The sequence below is a fragment of the Macrobrachium nipponense genome, chromosome 16 (assembly GCF_015104395.2).
Source record: "Macrobrachium nipponense isolate FS-2020 chromosome 16, ASM1510439v2, whole genome shotgun sequence".
NCBI classification, from domain to species: Eukaryota; Metazoa; Arthropoda; class Malacostraca; order Decapoda; family Palaemonidae; genus Macrobrachium; species Macrobrachium nipponense.
Window position 1 is genome coordinate 2,093,048 of NC_087209.1, and position 21,133 is coordinate 2,114,180.

At 36.6% G+C, this 21,133-nt stretch overlaps 1 protein-coding gene across 1 annotated transcript in view; it reads left to right on the forward strand.

Annotated features, from left to right (window-relative positions):
- Nucleotides 1-21,133, forward strand: part of LOC135195514 (uncharacterized) — a 185,062-nt gene that overhangs the window by 29,824 nt on the left and 134,105 nt on the right. Inside the window, exon 2 of the mRNA XM_064221750.1 lies at nt 15,872-16,058. Coding sequence (XP_064077820.1) covers nt 15,872-16,058 — 187 coding nt within the window. The remainder of the gene's footprint in view (nt 1-15,871; nt 16,059-21,133) is intronic.

Consider the following 21,133-nt stretch of genomic DNA (forward strand, 5'->3'; position numbering starts at 1 on the left):
TGGAGGAGTTGTGTGGGGATTGGGGTAGGGGACGGAAAGGTGAGATGTACGAAGACGCAAGTGAATATAGACCTTATTTGTTTAGTACATAGTGGCGGAAGTCGAGGACCCTCTGTGTGTCACTCTGAAGTTTGTTTCTTTTACGCGTGTTTGAGTGGAAGGTATTTGGGAAGACGTTGATGAAGTTGGTTCAGAAATTCTTTGCTGTTTGTTGCCGTTAAATTGGAACAAACAATTAAATTTTTTTTATTATTTTACATAAGTTTTCACTGGGTGATTTTATGTTGTGGTAGAGTTCATCAGGTTTTTAAAAATTTATGATAATAATAATAACCTCAACGTTTTCAGCGTTAGTGACCCCGGCAACTGTGACGCCAGATCACATTTAGTCAGCCATTCAAATGAACCAAGCGTAGTTGACATGGGATAAGGAGTTCCTTTTGAATGGATCGTTTTCCTGATTCATGGATTATTTCCCTCATGAATGAATTACTCTCTTCCTAAATGAATCCTTTTCTTCCTATATAAACTTTTTTCCCTCCTAGATGGATCATTTTCCCGTTATATAGACATTTTTCCCTCCTAGATAGATCCTTTTCCTGCTATATAGTAGATACTTTTTCCTCCTAAATGGATACTTTTCTTCCTATATAAACTTTTTTCCCCTCTTAAATGGTCCTTTTTCTTCCTTCATAAATGGACTGTTTTCCTCCTGTAATGGAGCCTTGTCCAGAATGGTTCATTTCTCCGTAGGCGGATCCGGATCCCTCTCCTTCTATAGATGGATCATTCTCTTCTGAATGGATTACTCTCCTCCTAGATTTTCCTCCTCCTCCTCCTCCTCCTCCTCCTCCTCCTCCTCCTCCTCCTCCAATAACGTTCGTCATCGTTTCCCGTGGCTATGAGCCATGCACGTGAGGGAAAGGGTTGGCACATGTACTCTCGGTATTTTGAAATACGACTTCGACACGATAATCATTTCTTTTAAACTCTGATAGCTTTTTTTTCTCCTTAACTTTCTGGATTTCGTGCAGGAAGAATCAAAAGCGTGAATTTTCGTATATTTTTTTAAAATTCGATTTCCTTAAACGCGACGGTTTTCCCACACAAACTGTTGTTTGCATGTCGTCAGTAATGATAAAATAATAATAATAATAATAATAATAATAATAATAATAATAATAATAATAATAAAATAATAATAATAGTAACCTGCGTCTTAGAATAGAGAAACAATTCCTCAGTTGTGTATTTGTACGTATATTTAAAGATAATTCTGTACAGATTCCCGAAAGTTATCTGTGCCTTTAAATATGTTAACGTACACATGACTGTGGATTTATTTATCCAATAATAATGATGAAAATAGTAATAATAATTTATGTCTTAAATACCTGTAGAACAAATGGTATATCAGTTCATCAGCTAGTTTCGTATGAAACAGCTGTACAGGTGTTATAGAAAAGTGAAACTTGAGGAACGAATTCCGCGGTAAACAATCTCCAGGCCAGGTGTGGCTAACTCGTGAAATCGTCTTTAATCAGAAATAGCAGGTAAATGCAAGACGGAATTCGTCGATGAGTGGAGAAAATATCTAAATTGGAAAATGCCTTGATAAGAGATGACGCCAAGTGAATTGCATTGTCTGTGACAAAAACATTTTAGATTTTTTTTCCTCCTTTGTTTTTGTAATGATAAGCAGAAGATGCTTTCAGTGGCAGTGCACTGAATAGTGATAATAAAGAAATAATAATGACTGGACCAGAAATTTTGATACCAGTATCTATACCTAGTTCCCTTTGAAAACCACCTCTTGTTTATAGCGTAAATACTCTTCTTTCGCCATTGTTTTTAATCCCATAAATCAACCACAGATAAGGAAGTCTCAGACCACGGTCTTCAGTGTTACTTGTCTGTGTTGATAGCATGTAACGTTTAGCAATTATTTGGTCCCAAATGGGTTTAATAACGTTGCTGGTATGAGCACACGTGAATTTCTCTCTCTCTATCTCTCTCTCTGTAGTGTTAGTGATTAATTTTGTTGTTTGGCCAGTTTGTAGTTCATTAATTTCACTGTAAGACCAGTTCGCAATTTCTCTCTCTCTCTCTACACCTATTTCGATCCTCATCCCTCCACCCCCTCCATCTTCTTCTCTCCTTATCACCTTCCCTCACCCCTCAACCTTACCCCTCTCTCTCTCTCTCACCCCCCTCTCCCTCTCCCTCACCCCCTCTCCTTCTCCCAAGCAGCAAGAACCTCCTTAGAGGTATCTCTTGGTGACGCTTAACTTGCATCCCTTTGATAAGGAAGGCGAGGAGCTCGTTTTTGCTCGCAAAAAAAAAAAAAAAAAAAAAGCTGATCTTATATTCCAGCCGAGTGACTTGGGAGATCGCCATAGACCGATATCGGAGTTAGGGCACTTTTTTTATAGGCCTACTTTCTATTCCTCCTCTATATTTTTAGTACCAGAGCAACGACGAAAGATTACTACCATGACTTAGCAGTACCAAGTGCATTAATATTCACTAAGAAAACTATTTATTCTTTTTTAAACTGATGGCAACGACGATGGTCCAGTTCGATAAGGGTGTACAAGACATGGCGACTCCAGCACGATTAAAAAAATCGTATTTAAATTCTCTTCATAAAAGTCATTGCGAAATTCATCATTATTCATTATTGCGCTTTCTATTTTCCAATCCGTTGTCAACGACGATGATGCTGTTTGATAAAGACTTTTTTTTAACTATTGTTTTCAGCATGAGAAAGAATGTACTCATTATGTCTATTAAAAGAATCTAAAGTCTGCAATCCTTTTGGACTTCCTGAAAATATATATTTTGATTTTTAACCAAATATTTTAGACAGGAATTTGAGAGGCATAATTTTGCGCACATCATATACAGGGGAACCATTGTAATGTCAGCAGTGGTAGCTTTGAAACTTCACGATGTTTTATTCAAATATAAATAACTTATTTATTTATTCATAATGTGTTCCAACAGGCTCGTAGGATTTTAAACGCCGTTGACATGACTAGCAATGGCGATGCTTTCATTAGATAAAAGAGTTCTGTCTTTTAATTACAATATGCGACATGAATGGTAAGAGCAGTATGTGAGTGTGTGTGTGTGTGTGTGTTTGTAGAAAGTGTCTAATGGGAAAGAATCAGTATAGCTGATTTCTTCATTGTAATTTGAAGTGGTCCACTCTGTAGCTGGTCAAATGAGTCTTTTCATTTATTATATTTCTTGTTAATTTTGGATAATTTGCAAATATGTATCTTTTGCCTGATAAAGGATTTGCTCATCGGTCCAAGTACGTAATTATGACTGTATATTCGTAGTTTAGTTGGGATCAGTAATTTATTTTTAACAAACCAAGAATTCGCTTTCTGGAATAATAATAATAATAATAATAATAATAATAATAATAATAATAATAATAATAATTATATTATTATTATTATTATTTTTTTTTTTTTTTTTTTTTTTTTTTTTTTTTTTTTTTTTATTTTTTTTTTTTTTTTTTTTTTTTTTTTTTTTTTTTTTTTTGCGTCTATCACAGTCCTCCAATTCGACTGGGTGGTATTTATAGTGTGGGGTTTCCGGGTTGCATCCTGCCCCTTAGGAGTCCATCACTCTTCTTACTATGTGTGCCGTTTCTAGGATCACACTCTTCTGCATGAGTCCTGGAGCTACTTCAGCCTCTAGTTTTTCTAGATTCCTTTTCAGGGATCTTGGGATCGTGCCTAGTGCTCCTATGATTATGGGTACGATTTCCACTGGCATATCCCATATCCTTCTTATTTCTATTTTCAGATCTTGATACTTATCCAATTTTTCCCTCTCTTTCTCTTCAACTCTGGTGTCCCATGGTATTGCGACATCAATGAGTGATACTTTCTTCTTGACTTTGTCAATCAACGTCACGTCTGGTCTGTTTGCACGTATCACCCTATCCGTTCTGATACCATAGTCCCAGAGGATCTTTGCCTGATCGTTTTCTATCACTCCTTCAGGTTGGTGCTCGTACCACTTATTACTGCAAGGTAGCTGATGTTTCTTGCACAGGCTCCAGTGGAGGGCTTTTGCCACTGAATCATGCCTCTTTTGTACTGGTTCTGTGCAAGTGCCGGGCATTCACTTGCTATGTGGTTTATGGTTTCACTTTTCGTATTGCACTTCCTACATATGGGAGAGATGTTATTTCCGTCTATCGTACTTTGAACATATCTGGTTCTTAGGGCCTGATCTTGTGCCGCTGTTATCATTCCTTCAGTTTCCTTCTTTAGCTCTCCCCTCTGTAGCCCTTATTGCCAATTGTCATCGCTGGCTAGTTCTTTAGTCTGTCTCATGTATTGTCCGTGCATTGGTTTGTTGTGCCAGTCCCTCTGTTCTTTCTGTCTTTCCCTCCTGTCTCTGTATATTTCTGGGTCTTCGTCTGCTTTTATTAGTCCTTCTTTCCCATGCACTCTTTAGCCACTCGTCTTCACTGGTTTTCAGATATTGCCCCCCCAGTGCTCTGTTTTCGATGTTGACGCAGTCCTCTATACCTAGTAGTCCTCTCCCTCCTTCCTTTCGTGTTATGTATAGTCTGTCCGTATTTGCTCTTGGGTGTAGTGCTTTGTGTATTGTCATATGTTTCCTGGTTTTCTGATCTATGCTGCGGAGTTCTGCCTTCGTCCATTCCACTATTCCTGCGCTGTATCTGATTACTGGCACTGCCCATGTGTTTTTATGGCTTTTTATCATATTTCCGGCGTTGAGTTTTGATTTGAGTATCGCCTTGAGTCTCTGCATATATTCTTTCCTGATCGTGTCCTTCATCTCTTGGTGTTTTATATCTCCTCCTTCATTATTCCCAGGTATTTGTATCCTGTCTCATCTATGTGTTTGATGTTGCTCCCATCTGGTAGCTTTATCCCTTCAGTTCTCGTTACTTTGCCTTTTTGTATGTTTGACTAAGGCGCATTTTTTCTATTCCAAACTCCATCCTGATGTCCCCAGATACAATCCTTACAGTCTGGATTAGGGTATCTATTTCCTTGATGCTCTTACCATACAGCTTGATGTCGTCCATGAACATCAGATGGTTGATTCTGTTACCTCTTTTCTTGAGTTGGTACCCGGCATCCATCTTCTGTAGTACTTTTGTCATGGGAATCATGGCTACTACGAAGAGTAGTGGGGACAGTGAGTCGCCCTGGAAGATCCCTCTCCTGATATTAACCTCTGCTAGTCTTATTCCAGAGCTTGTAAGTATTGTATTCCAGTTGCGCATTGTATTTTTGAGGAAGCTGTTGGTGTTTTCCTCTGCCCCATATATTTTCAGGCATTCTATTAGCCATGTGTGTGGTATCATGTCGAAGGCTTTCTTATAGTCTATCCATGCCATGCTTAGGTTGGTTTTCCTTCTCCTACTGTTCTTCATTACCATTATTATTATTATTATTATTATTATTATTATTATTATTATTATTATTATTATTATTATTATTATTATTATTATTATTATTATTATTATAAACGTTGATTTGAGAAACAATTTTCAGAAGAACAGGGTATTTATATGAGAGAAAAAAAAATAATCATCAGTAGATATTAAGGGAAAAATTAGCCGAGATAATTGTCAAACGAAATAATGATTATATTAAACAAATCAGTGCCTATAGTCCTAACAAGGAATTTCCCTTGGAACAAATCCCCCTTTGCTGAAAAACAAAATTGAATTTAGTCGGAAATAGAATGAAACACGTAAAATCAATGTAAATACAGCCCTAAGGAAGCCAAAATATTTGTCGAGGCATTGTTGACGCATGCGCGTCGGTATCCCACTTTCTCTGGTACTCTTAAGTGGCACATTCCGTAGGTGTCTCTTCGTAATAAGTAGTCCGCTGTCGTTCTGAGGTTTTTGCAGGAAGTTGTGGATTTTTTTTTTTTTTTTTTTTTTTTTTTTTGAAGGATAGTAAACACAACAACTCTCTCGTAAGCAAATAGAAAAGTTTACCCAGTTGGACACAGAGAGATGATTCTTATTTAGTATTAGTTTATATGTTTTATTATTATTATTATTATTATTATTATTATTATTATTATTATTATTATTATTATTATTATTATTATCATTATTATTATTATTATTATTATTATTATTATTATTATTATATTACGACAAAACGAATACGAAAATGTGTGGCTAAGTAAAAGAGAATATATATTTGTGTGCATAATCTGTCTGTGTACATCAACACGGTATAGTGTGCACTTATAGGTAGGAACAAAAAATGTTTATATAATTGCTAGAGAATTTGGAAAAGAAAGCAAAGATCGAAGGGAGAATATCGTTTTCCCTGTCATAAACGCATACATCAGCAGAAAGGAAACGAACGTTGCCATCACATCAGTCATCTCTTCAAAACCTCGCTTGTATTCGCTTCCGGGACCCGATTTTTGGAAAGGCTTTCCCCTCAGCTAAAGAAAGCAGTCGAGGAACACAATTATTTTCCATTTCTGTGGTCTTTGATATGAAAACATCGATAATATGCTATTTTTGTTCATTTTCGCTTTCCTTTGGATTGGTATCTATGACGCATTGAAATTACTCTACAAAATTGGTACACTTGCACTACTGAGCCTCCGAGTCTTATGTAATCCATTAATTATCGCTTGCACCAGGCAGCTAAGGTTTGTTGTAGGCTCCTATGATATCTTTTATCAAAATTCAAGGGCAGTAACCTCATGGCATGGATTCCCGTATGTAGTAAATCTTCGAAAGTTTTCTAAATTTCTGTAATTTCACGCTTCGAAATCAACTCTCTCAGAAGCATTGAACTCCTTTGGTGAGAGAGATGAAGTTTTTGTATTCGATGAACGCTGCCCGTAACGTGTGAGGCTAATGCGTCTTTTGACGTTCGTTCTCAGAGAGAGAGAGAGAGAGAGAGAGAGAGAGAGAGAGAGAGAGAGAAGAGAACCTTTGAGTCACTTGAGAAAGCAAAGCAAAGCGAATTTTTGAGAAGGCGAATTTTCCTCGGAGTGAAATAATGCAGTAAACTTTCACTTTCATTTTTCATGATCAGAGGCGCTGATACCTTCGTTTCCTTTTATCTCCTGATCTTTGCATCTTGCAGCTTGACTTATCTTTGTCGAAGCGAAGGCGGCGGAACAGACAACTTCTCAGGCTGCTCTTGACGCTCGACTTAAGCCCTTAAATTAGACAGATCTCCGGAGAATGTCTTATATGTCTTAAAGAAACAATTGCCTTTGTCGTTATTAAGACGGCGCTGAGGCTGTGTCTTTCATCATCTGGCTGGTCTGTTGTTTGTTTGGATCCTTTTTTCAATTGCGAAAGTAAAAATGTTGATTTCAAAAGGTTGCCAGAGCATATTGCTGCTCTTTGAAATAGTCGGTAGTTTTGCTCTTTGATAGTGAAAAGGTCCATTTCATTTTAATGACTTACGATATATATATATATATATATAATATATATATATATATATATATATATATATATACACACACATACATACATACTTATATACACAATATATTCGAATACATATGATTATACACATATATTTTCAGATATTTTTATATTTTCAATTTTCCATTTAAATTTATTATTACGGCGTCTATAACCTGGATGTTGTGACGCCAGTCTTAGTAGACATGGTCAGTCAATCAGTACACATATATATGTATATATATTCACATATTTGTGTGTGTGTATATATATATATATATATATATATATATATATATATATATATTATAATCTATATATATATATACAGAGAGAGAGAGAGAGAGAGGAGAGAGAGAGGAGAGGAGAGAGAGAGAGAGAGAGAGAGAGAGAGAGATTATGAAACACGTCACACCAGACGTGCTGAGAGAATTTGAGCACCTGAAGAGTGAACCTCTTACGGATAAGACTTCGCCATTCGGCATCTGGCATGGCAGGATTCCTTCAGCTTTTTCCCCTTCGCCTCCCCTTTGAATCCGATTTAACGTTTCCTCGGCATTCGTTGTCCCACTTTCTCCGTTCGAGTGCCATTGTTGCTGACATCCCGTTCGGAATTTGTCATCAATTTATTTTTTTCCTGGTATGCAAATTTGGAAAGCTTTCTTCCTTGTAATGACCTCGTCAATTAAATTGAGAACTTTTTTAAAAAAATTAAAAACAGTATCATACTTCATGATACTAATAAAACAACCTAGACTAAAAAAAAGTACTTTGTTATTTCAAGAAAAGGTAAAGTAAGAAAATATCTCTTGGTTGTATCAAGCAAAGGTAAAATTAAGAAAAGTATCACTTGGTTGTTTCAAGAATAGATAAAAATAAGAAAATATTTCTTGGTTAAGAAAAGGACCCCGGTTGCTTCAAGAAAAAGTCAGATTAAAAAAAGTATCTCTAGGTTGGTTCAAGAAAGTCAAGATTAAAAAACGTACCTCTAGGTTGTTTTAAAAATAAAAGTAACTTAAAAAAAAAAAGAAGTGGATTATTTGCACCTTGAGATAAACCTAGTTAAGCAAAATAGACCACTGGGTCATTTAAGTGAAAACGTCAAGTAAATCCTCTCCTCTGTATCGTACTTAGCGATGATTAAGATAGTAAGCAGACGGAATAGCAAATTAGGAGTGAGAGTGAGCAATGGAAGAACTCATTCTTACTACAGAGTCCCTACTTTGCATCCAAATGGTTTGTTCCCACCTCATTCACCCTTGCCAATTAACTGTTGAGGTTTTGCTCTTTATCTCTGGGAATCTTTAATGAAGACCGGGTGGAGTTTGATGAAGAGTCTCTCTCTCTCTCTCTCTCTCTCTCTCTCTCTCTCTCTCTCTCTCTCTCCTCTCTCTTCCCTCAAATCATCATAACCTTCCTTCCCTTCTCTTCTTCTCCTCATCTCTCTCTCTCTCTCTCAGGCGTCATTGTAACCCTCCCCACCTCTCGGCAAAGAGACGATAGGCCCCTGAGTGGACATTTTCTTAAGGATTGTAAGAGAATTAGCACTTCACGGTTTCTTAGAAGACAGGAAAGATTATAATAGATACTTGGAGACATTTTGATTATCTGAATCATGGGGTAGTATTAGTGTAGTAGTAGTAGCAGCAGTAGTGGAAATTATCACCGAATTTATATTAAGCTGGCTTGAGGCAGTCACGGGCTCTTGCTTAATGTTAACCGACTGTCGTTATGTTTATTATTGGCATAATATTTGTAATAGTAAAAGCAAAAATAGCTACTCTAGAAATAGAACTCTTAACTTAGCCAGGATCTGTAATACTTCATTATATATTAGTTTTTGGCCAAATTAAGTTAAGTATCTGTTATATATATATATAATATATATATATATATATATATATATATATATATGTGTGTGTGTGTGTGTGTGTGAGAGAGAGAGAGAGAGAGAGAGAGAGAGAGAGAGAGAGAGAGAGAGAAAAGCAAAAACCAATAATCAGCTTTTCGGTTAATGGAGGAGATACGCCAGATGACATTCCTCTGACGCCTACACGCTCTCTTCGACATGACTTTCTAAAGAGATGCTTAATCTCTCTCTCTCTCTCTCTCTCTCTCTCTCTCTCTCTCTCTCTCTCTCTCTCTCTCTTCTCTCTCTCCAAAGGCCTTAGTAAACGCAATGTCGTTTTATTAAAAGCTTTTTATTGAAACCTGCAATCATCATGGGACATCCGTCATCTAGATCTCTGGGCCAAGGTGTGGTCGACTCCGTAGGACCCATCTAGGATACCTATCTAAAGGGAAGATGAAGTCTTTTTATGAGGAGCTCTTTTACCAGACCGTGCAATCACGGGACTTAATTCGTGGGGCAGCGTATAGTTGTCGCCTGCAGGTCCCCTTTTTCTTCATGTTCCCTCGATCTTCTGAAGAAGTTTTATTTGGGATTGGAGATACAGAAGTTGCTAGTTATTGTTTTCTTCACTTGAAGCCCCTTTGCTCCACTTTTTTTCATATTCGCTGTTCTTAATGTTTTAAGTAGTTTCTTCAAGAGGTTTTCGTTAAACTGTAGGATATGAAGAATGTCAGAAATGAGCATATCTTAGTTTAACCAGACCACTGACCTGATTAACAGCTCTCCCAGGGCTGGCCCGAAGGTTTAGATATTTTTACATGGCTAGGCAAAAATTGGTCACCTAGCAAGGGGACCCACAGCTTATTGTGGGATACGAACCACATTATATCGAGAAATGAATTTCTATCACCAGAAATAAATTCCTCTGATTCCGCGTTGGCCGATCCGAGAATCGAACTTCGGACCCCCGAATTGGTAGCTGAGTGTGAAAACAACTCGTCCAACGAGGAACTATGTCAGAAATAATTGACGTTTTTAAACTAAAGTAACACGTTAATTGGAATTGATACCAATTTCAGATGCTATTTTTTCTTCCTTTGTACAAGGTTTCAATTCGATTGAATTGAAAAATACAGTTGAAAATAGTGTTTTACTTACTTCTACAGGAGTAACTCCTTTGCTGGAGCGATTGTCTCCTGTAGAGTCCTTCTTCTTAATGCCTTTTCTTCTTCTTTCCTTTTTTTTAAGTAGTCTTGATTGGGTGGAATGTTTCAGCCGATGAAAATGGTTGTTGCTGTTATGGACACTTAGGAATGATGACTTGCACACTTGCAGGCTCTAAGAGAGAGAGAGAGAGAGAGAGAGAGAGAGAGAGAGAGAGAGAGAGAGAGAGAGAGAAAAGGAGGACATACCAGCCATGTCTGAGAATAACTGCAAGAATAGGGTTTGTTTAAATAGGTGACACATGTTACGCGCGCGAGAGAGATAGAATAAATAAAAGGGACATTCCAGGCATATTTGAGAATAACTGCGAGAGAAAGTTTATGTAAAAATGTTGACACATGATACGAGAGTCATGCCAGCCGTAGTTGAAGAAGACTGCTAGAGAAATATTTGTTTAAAAAGGTGTCACTTGAGAGAGAGAGAGAGAGAGAGAGAGAGAGAGAGAGAGGAGAGAGAGAGAGAGAGAGGCTTCTGTATATGCATATCCAATCACTGCTACACTGAATCTACAAGACAGATTTCCAGATTGTCTGATCAATACCCCTGAAACTAATGGTGTCTCTTGTTACTTTCAATCAAGACTTGTCACTCCCTGGATATTTATTTACTCGATTCTGTTCATCTCATTGGTTCCTTGGGTGAGGTCCACCATCTTTAACCTTCGTGTAAGGAGACGTTCAAGCGATGGAATAGTTCTCCCTCGATTCTATTTGTTGCAATAAAGAATAGTAAAAAAGATTAGTCGATCGTTATGATAGGGTATTCCCCTAGACTTGATTCTTGGAAGTCAAATAATTGCCGATTATCGAGGAGAGGCGGTCATTTAAGAATCAACGAAAGAAAATCTCTAGATTTGATTGTTAGGATTCAAAGAATCGTCTGAAATCGTAGGGAGAAATCCCCTTGATTGGATCTTTTAAGAATCAATGAACCGTCAACCAATGTAGTAGGGAATCTCTTTAGATATGCTCCTTAGAATCGACCAAATATCCGACCATCGTTGGAAGTGATCCTTTTATATATAATTCTTAGGAATCAAATAATCATAAATCAACATGGGATGTAATTTTCCTAGATCAATGAATCTTTGACAATCACGGGATGGAAGGCTCATTAATTTTATCCGTATGAAACAACCACTCTTCGTCGATTCTTCATTATCCTTAAGAATCTACGAATTTTTAAAAACGCCGTAAAAGGAATTTCACTAGCTCTGGTCTTTCGGCATCAGAATGCCATGCTCGATCCTCTTTAGATAAAAAAAGGAAGAAAAAAAGCATTGCATCTGACCCTAAGGTTAAAGAACCATCACTTTAGAGAGTTGTCCCTCTGGTGCCGCGGGGAGGAAAGTCTTCCCTTCATAACCCTTCGTTGGTCGTTTACATTCCTTTTATCTCATCCTGGTAATCTTCGCTTCATCTTTCCTCCTTATGTAGGAGAGTAGGTCAACTCTTCAACATATTGCTAAGTAAAGACCGGCTTTCGTTCTTTTTTTTTTACTCTTCTTTTTATTCTGAAGAAAGTTGTCCTGGTATGTGTGTGTGTGTGTGAGTCCCTGGTACGTGAGTAGAGATGACAAGTGGGTATTTTTATTGGCGGCTTCTTGGCCGTCTGTATTGGGCATGGCGCATACAGGGTATTAGAAAGTTTAACTCGGAGCTAAATGGATAATGAATTACAGCCAGGTAGTCGTAGAATACAAATTGCTTATCCTTGTAGGTCTGTGACAAGTTCTTTTATATGTTTTCCAAATATTTGGTTTCTGCGTCAGTGGGTGTTTTCTCTGACTTTATTTCTTCACAGAACATCAAGTGCCTTGCGTAAATTAAGGAAGAAAGTTAAAATACACATTCTAGATATTTACTAAATGGACATGTTGCTTTTTTTCATGGTCATCAAGATACGACCATGGTTGAAAGTGTCAAATATCAGACATTCAATTGTTTCATAATTTAAGAAGCAAATGAAACATTTCTCGCGGGAACAGAGCTACTTACATATTGATTTAAAAAGAAACACTAATGATTCACTTTCGCAAGAAAAAGAGGCATTTCTCGTGCAAACAACTGTGCATTAGATTACGACCCGTTAATTCGGAGCCACTGAAGAGAATGGGCTAACTGTGGGCCAGAACGTGCTTGCTTAATATTGATAAGCTTCACAGTTGTATTGTTTTTGCTCTTATTTATTCAGCTGTGATTGTTCTTCCATTTATCGCTTTTGTTTACATCTTTTACAGAATAGTTCTTCCCGTCAAAGCCGAATATAGTATTTCGTTTGACAGTGTTGGAGTCCCATTCATTATTATTATTATTATTATTATTATTAATTATTATTATTATTATTGTATTATTTTTTTTTTTTTTTTTTTTATTATTATTTTTTTGGGGGGGTGGGGGGGGGGGTCATCAGTCCTCCAATTCGACTGGGTGGTATTTATAGTGTGGGGTTCCGGGTTGCATCCTGCCTCTTTAGGAGTCCATCACTTTTCTTAATATGTGCACCGTTTCTAGGAGCACACTATTATTATTTTATTATTATTATTATTATTATTATTATTATTATTGTTATTATTATTATTATTATTATTATTATTATTATTATTATTATTATTATTATTATTATTATTTGAGTAGCAACAGAAAAAGGACGAAGTAACAGTAGCAGTCGTTATGGGAAACAGTGACATTGTAGTAGTGATGACGATACTAACGAAATATGTATAATTGGCGGTAGCAGTGGTTAGAAAAGCTGTTGTTGTGGCAACCACATTCGAAGAAAGTGTCGTAGAGAGAGAGAGAGAGAGAGAGAGAGAGAGAGAGAGAGCTGCGTTTGACCCTCGTGCCCTTCTCAGTATTGTTTCGTGCATCGGTTGGAGAAGGAAAGAAAGAAAGAAGGAAAACTAGGGGGAAGAAGGAAGGGCAGGGGCGAGGGAGGTAGCGTCACGGAATGGGAAGGGAAAAGGAGGTAAGAAGGGGTCCATACCCCCACCCAAACCCCAAAAGGTCCCTCCTCCCTTGAAGTCACCGACTTGTTTTTTTACTAAATTCTGATCAGTTGTTGGCATTTTAGCGTCCACCCTTTTGAAAATCGAACTATAAATTTCTATGTAAACTTGCTAACAAACAGGAAAACAGACAGGCGAACCAATCACACAACCTCCTTTGTAGAGGTGATAAAATAAACACTTAAAGATACCTGGGACGTATTGCTTAGATGAGAGACAATACTAATAAATCAAGAATGACGCAGAGCCTAGATTCATGCCTTTAACGAGAGGCAATACTGACGAGTCCAAGAATGATAATGATCATCACTTTAATTAAAGCCAAAATATGAATTCAAAAGTGACACTGACTTATTACTCTAACGAGAGACAACACCGACGAATCCAAGAATGATAAACGATCATTGCTTTAGCCAAAGCGAAGATACGAATCCAAAAGTGACTCTGAAATCAAGCTCATGACTTCGACGAGAAACAATACTGACAGAATTCAAAAGACAGTTATCGAGAGGATAAGTACACCGCTCTTGGCGCTCCGCATTGCGAGCGTTAGTCTTCCTTCCCACAAAACAGGAAGTTTTCCAGTGGCAAATGAGAGGGTGAAATCGCCCTCCGTGAATTCTGGGGTTCATTGAGTAGCGGAAGACGAGGAATACGGAGAAAGCGCCTTTTATGTATTGGGGGGCTCCGGGGGACGAGAAACATTAAAGGGTAGAATAAGTACAAGCTTGTTTTTGTAACTTACTGTGTGGTGTTCTGTTCTTTAGGGGGTGTATAATATATATATATATATATATATATATATATATATATATATGATATATATATATATATTATAACACGTATATATATATGCATATGTATGTATATCTACATACATACATATATACACGTATATGCAGCATATATATATACATATATATACATATGTATACATTTGAAAATTAAATATGTATATAGTTACACATACATGTACTTGTATTTTTTTCCCACAAGGACATGTCAAATCATAAAATTTTTCTGCATAATTATTTACCTGATAATATCTTCACTATGAAGTCAAACAAAAAAAAAACATTCATCCGCACCGAATTACGGATGTCAACCTCACAATGCCCATTGTTTTTCCCTCTTTCATTCTCTTTTCTCATTATTTTGATCAAGTTGTAAATCACAGTTTGAAGGTTTCTGAGCTGTACTATGTGTGTGCGTGTGTGTGATTTTATGAGTGTTATGTATACTCCAGTGTTCATGAGGCGATAGTTTCTCAACATGTGTATTTAACCTCAAAAGAAATATCAATTTGTTATAGCTAAAATAAGGATTATTCTAGGCTAAAAAAAAAGACATATAATAGAAAAGAATTCCTTCACGGGAGAAACCTCTGCCTTCCCTTGCTGAGAAGGAAAGACAATGAATCAACAAAATTCTCATCAAGATAAGCCATATCCAACATAGGCCTCGTGTACGGTTAATCATTGTCTGTAGATTGCGAAGACTAGAAGAGTGGAGAAAATTCTCTCTCTCTTTCTCTCTCTCTCTCTCTCTAAATACTTTCCTGTTGGGAGACTTTCTCACACGAGGAGTGACGTCTGGTAATTACACCTTTGACCATTAGACATATTTTAAGACCTTTCGGGTGTAATTTCTCTCTCTCTCTCTCTCTCTCTGTTTCGTGTTGTGTCTTAATGTGAATAGAAAGGTTATACGTAGTTTGAAGCGTTATGTGCAATATCAGTGCCTCGGTGATTTTATTTTTTATGAAGATAACAACAATAAATTGCATTAATAATAGTGTTAGTTGAAACTTGTAGATCAAACCTCATTTTCACCACAAATGATAATAATAATAATAATAATAATAATAAATAATAATAATAATAATAATAATAATAATAATAATAATAATAATAATAATAATAATAATAATACTAACAATAATGTTTTCAAGCATGCAAAACCAAAACACCTCATCAATGAGTAATGATGATAATGTATGTAATAATAATAAAATAATAATGAATATAATAATAATAATAATAATAATAATAATAATAATCTAATAGTATTTTCATTATGAATAATGATAATAATAACAAAAACAACAACAACGCTCATAGTATAATTTTCCATTATAAATAATAATATAATAATAATAATAATAATAATAATAATAATAATAATAATAATAATAATAGAAACCTCTTTATCACTCATTATCACTGTGATCAATCACATAATCGGCAACAGCAATAATAATAATAATAATAATAATAATAAAGCGTACGAACCCAACCTCACTCCTTTCCTCTTCTTTCCCAAACAGGGTCGGAAGATCGGCGGAGGCCGACCGGCCATCGGCAGCAGGAACCGAGCGGAGGAGAAGCCAGCCACGACCAACACCCGGGCCAGCAGCGCCACCAGACCAGCCGCAGCTGCTGCCAGCCCTCCTTCCACTGCTGCCCCTTCAAGATCTGCCCCTATCAAGCAGGTCGACGCCAGGTGCAATGAAAGTAAGTTCGATTCTCAATTTCCCGCCCCTCAGTTTAGTAAAACATGTCGTAAACATGTCGGCAACTTGTTGCATACACGTCTCAAAAACGTTGGATACAAGTCAGCGACTTGTTGGTACTCCTAACTAGCGCCTCATGAGATTGCCCGGCATTCGCCAAAGATTCGTTCTCTTCTTGTGGCTTGTGACATGTTTTCCACCTGTTCGTGATATGTATGTGAAGTTTCCAACATGTGTATGACATGTCATATTGTAGTCTAGAAGCACCTCCTTGGGCTTGGAATATTATACTACGTTGACTATGCATGTTACACACGAGAAAAATGAGTACTGATAAGTAATTAGGATAATAATATTATAAGATCCTAATATTCACTTCCATACACTTTCTCCACTCCAATATGTACTAATTATTTAGTGTAAAATAAAATAGGATCTTAATCTTCATTTTCAAACATTTTCCCCTGGGAGTGGTTGGCTCAACTTAGGTTAGATACCCCCACTGTCATCTAATCACCAGGTACATATCACACTTATTAGGCCTAGAGTCACAAAAAAATGCCTAAATCTTCCTATTTCTCCTGAAAATCGAACCCAGGGTTACTCACTGATGAAGCGAGTGCCTTGTTATGAAAAATACTTTGAGCATTTCTCTGGCACCTTAAGTATTGTAGTTCCTTGTTGGACGAGTCGGTCACGTGCTCAACTACCTATCTCAGGGTCCGGGTTCTATTCCCCGCTCTGCCAACGCAAACTCAGAGGAATTTATTTCTGGGGATAGAAATTCATTTCTCGATGTGGTTCGGATCCCACAGTAAGCTGTAGGTCCCGTTGCTGAGTAACCAGTTGGTTCTTAGCCACGTAAAAATATCTAATCCTTCGGGCCAACCCTAGGAGAGCTGTTAATCAGCTCAGTGGTTTGGTAAAACTAAAATATACTTAACATACAATCCTTACGAATGTTTTACTGCCAAATTTCTGTCTTGCGAAGGTTTTACAGTCGAATATGGAGCCTTACTAACGTTGTAGCGTTGAAATTTCAAATGTTAAGGAAATGTTACCGTCGAATTTAGAGTTTCGTTGATGCTTCCGTGTATAAGAATTTACATTCTTACGAATGTTTGTTTTACTGACGAATGTTTGTTTTACTGAGAAATTTCAGTATGACGGATATTCAACCCGACATTTTTAACGGATATTCTACCCAAATTTTTAGTCATGCTAATATTAATGTCGTTTTTCTAACCTTACGAAAAGTTTTATGTCGAATTTTAAGCCATATTCAAAGTTCTGCAGCCCACTATTGACCCGTTGCCAATACAAACACGATATTGCATTATCATCTTCTAAAATTGCAATATTGCAATAGGGACTCTCAAAAAAAAAGATATGCAAACAGTACTCTCTCTCTCTCTCTCTCTCTCTCTCTCTCTCTCTCTCTCTCATCTTGTTTAATGGTTTGTGATGATGAGTATGAAGATAATGGTTTTTGCTCACTTGATAATTTTTCAACATATTCTGGTAAAAATGAGAAAGTAATTTTTTTCTGGAATGTTTTGTTAATATGAAAGTGTATTACGTGAAAGATAAGACGGAATTTTTTACCACGGGTTTTTTCCTAATAGAAATTTAATCAGTGATTAATATTGATAAAGAAAATTTTTTTTATCAGTTCATTATTTGGCCAGTACGACGAAGATAATAAAAGGCCTTTTTTTCACACCAAGGCAGCCTTGAATCGTCTAAAACCTAACTGATAAAAAACGCGTTTGGTCAGTACCCTTTCTCTGGTTCCTTTTCTTCGGTTCTAGCCTCCAATCTCCCATATCCTACCCCCTTCAGGTATTTGGGCAGGAACCGTAGAGGTACGGAGGGCCGAGTCGTCTTCACCCGCCTCTGATTACACGAGAAGATTAACATGTCCCTTCAATTTGCATCCCAAAAAAGCCAATCGGTCGCCAAACCCGCAGAATTCCTTTCGTCATCATCATCTTCTTCTTCTTCTTCTTCTTCTTCTTCTTCTTCTTCTTCTTCTTCTTCTTCTTCTTCTTCTTCTTCTTCTTCTTCTTTCGCGGGGAAAGCTTCAAGAGGCAACGGGGTGCCATGATGAATTTTAATGCGATGCAAAGAATGACTTCCAAGGGATGGGAAATTCATTTTGATGTCAGTTTCTCCCGACGTCTTGTGACGTCCACTTGACCTCCAACGGGATGTGAACGTTTGTGAATTTCCACGTTTGTTCATGAGCCCCTCTAAGGAGAAGGTTTTATTAGTGATAAAATGAGTTAGTTATTCAAGGCTCGGCTTTGTTTTGATTTGAAACTTTTTTTTTTTTTTTTTTTGGCAATAAGATTATTTTCACCATTTGGCGAATTCCTGATATTTTGAATTAACTAGAATTCAGGTGTAATTCTGAATATAAAAATCACCCTCCCTACTCCATTGAGTAAGTGTGCCACGAAGTATCAATAAGAATAAAGTCCTTCAGTTGGAGTTTGATTGCAGTCAAACATAAACATTTTTCAAACTTTGGTACTTTTAATAAAATTTGTATAGCGTTTTGGAGGACCTTTTGTTTCGGTCGGTTATCAAAATTAATATGACAGTGGAATGGACACTCCTGAATACCTTTTTCTTTACTCCTGGCCCTCATTCAGTAAAGGACATTCCCTCTGTCATTTTCTACATTTCTTTGGGTAGTTTGTGGTTGGTGGTTTTAATAAAAGGAGAAATAAATGAATAATAAAGTATTTATTGAAAAAATGAATATAGTTATATGTAAATTTGAAAATAAATGCACTTTTAACTTTTACTGGACTGTAATAATATATGAATATAGGAACTTGAAGGAGCATCGATTATAACTCATGCTCTGAATAGAACAGATTCAAGATCAATGAATTCAATTGGAGAAATATTAAGGAAAATCAAACAAAAATACTGGTTTTTCTCTTCTTTCTGTATTTCCCTTACCTCCTCTTATACTTTTGAAGCTTGATTTTTCAAGCCAGTGGCCCCTTTGGGCTTTGGTTGCATATGAACTAATATGGTTCATCATATTAATAATGAATAATAATAATAATAATAATAACTAATGAATAATAATAATAAATAATAATAATAATAATAATAATAATAATAATAATAATAATAAATAATAATAAGAATAAAATCGAAAAAACTGAAACCATAAACCACACATAGCAAGTGAATGCCCGGCCACTTGCACAGAACCAGTTACAAAAACGCGGTCATGATTTCAGTATCAAAAGCCCTCCACTGGAGCCTTGTGCAAGAAAACATCAGCTATCTTGGCAGTAAATAAGTTGGGTACTAGCATGCCCAACCTGAAAGGAGTGATTAGAAACGATCAGGCAAAGATCCTCTTGGGAATCTATTGGTAATCGAGAACGGATAGGGTGATACGTGCAAACAGACCAAGACTGTGACCAGTTTTGATTGACAAAGTCAAGAAGAAAGTATCACTCATTGTTATGTCGCCAATACCTCATTGGACAACCAGATTTGTTGAGAAAGAAAAGAGGGAAAAAATGGATAAGTAAATCCAAGATCTGAAAATAGAAATAAGAATGGATGTGGGGTATATGCCAGTGGAACATCGGTACCCATAATCAATAGGAGCGCGCTAGGCACGATCCCAAGATCCCTGTAAAAGGAATCTTAGAAAAACTAGAGGCTGAAGTAGCTCCATGGACTCTGCAAGAATTAGGAAGTTGTGATCCTAGAAACGGCACACGAAGTAGTAAGAAAAGTGATTAGGACCTTCCCTAAGGGAGGCAGATGCAACCCGGAACCCCACACTATGAAATAACCACCCAGTCGAATTGGAGGACTGTGATAGAAGCAAAAAAAAAAAATAAAATAAATAAAAAATAAATAATAATAATAATAATTAATAATAATAATAATACTCAATATAATAATAAATAACGTTTTCCTTCCCAATCTATGATAATAAACCATGCAGCCTAAGAAAAAGAAATTTAACTTCAAGTCATTGACGTGAGTCAGGTGAGCCCACCACGATAAATCCTCTCTCTTATCTCATCTCTTCTCTCTCCTCGTCCGGTCTTCTCTCTCTCTCTCTCTTCTCTCTGGGGCGTAATACAAGTGGTACTAGTTGTTTATATTTACGTTGTGGTCGCTAAAGGCAGCATCAAGTTTCCATAAATGCGCTCCGCCCGTTTGAACCGTTAGTGAGATCATTTGCGTCTTCTGGTTTAAAGAGTAAAAGATACAATGTTTTTTTTCGTTCTATTATTTCTCTTAGAAAAATGAGGCTTTGGCCTTCTTTCTTGTGCGAAATCTTTTCTAGATCGAATAATCTTTAGATTTCATATCGTGCAGAAGAAGGACAAGAATCTAGATTTCAAATCGTGCAGAAGAAGGAGAAGAATCTTTGGAGTACGTTTAATGCAGAAGATTTAACAGTACAAAGAAGGATTTGAATATTTTGTTCCATTTAATGCAGACGTTTTTTCAGACCAGAGAAGACAAGAACCTTTAGATTCTATTGTTAAATAAATAAATAAATAAAGGGGGTGGGGGTGTCAAGAAACTTTTGGATTTCCTGTAATGCAGAAGATTTCCAGAACAAAAAAGGATAAGAATCTTTTGGATTCCCGGTAATGCAGAAGATTTTCTGAACCAAGAAGGACAAGAAACTTGTATTCCATTTAATACAGAATTTTTTTCAGTACAAAGAAGGACAAGAAACTTTGCAATTCCATTTAATGCAGAAGATTTTCCTGAACAGAAAAATGAGAAACTTTGGATTCTATTTACAAAGAAAGACAAGGAACTTTTGGACTCCAGTTAATGCAGAAGTTTTTTAAATGCAAAGAAGTACAAGAGCCTTTTGGAATTTTAATGGAGAAGATTTTCCAGAACAAAGCTTTAGGATTTCAGTTCATTTTTATCAATTTCCGGAACGGGAAGACACCAATCTTTTGTTTCAACTTATGCCCTGAAATCTCTGAACAAAGGAGGACGTGAAGCTGTTGTTGGATTCCAGTTTGTGCCGATAGATTTTGAGAAAAATAAAGCTTTAGAATA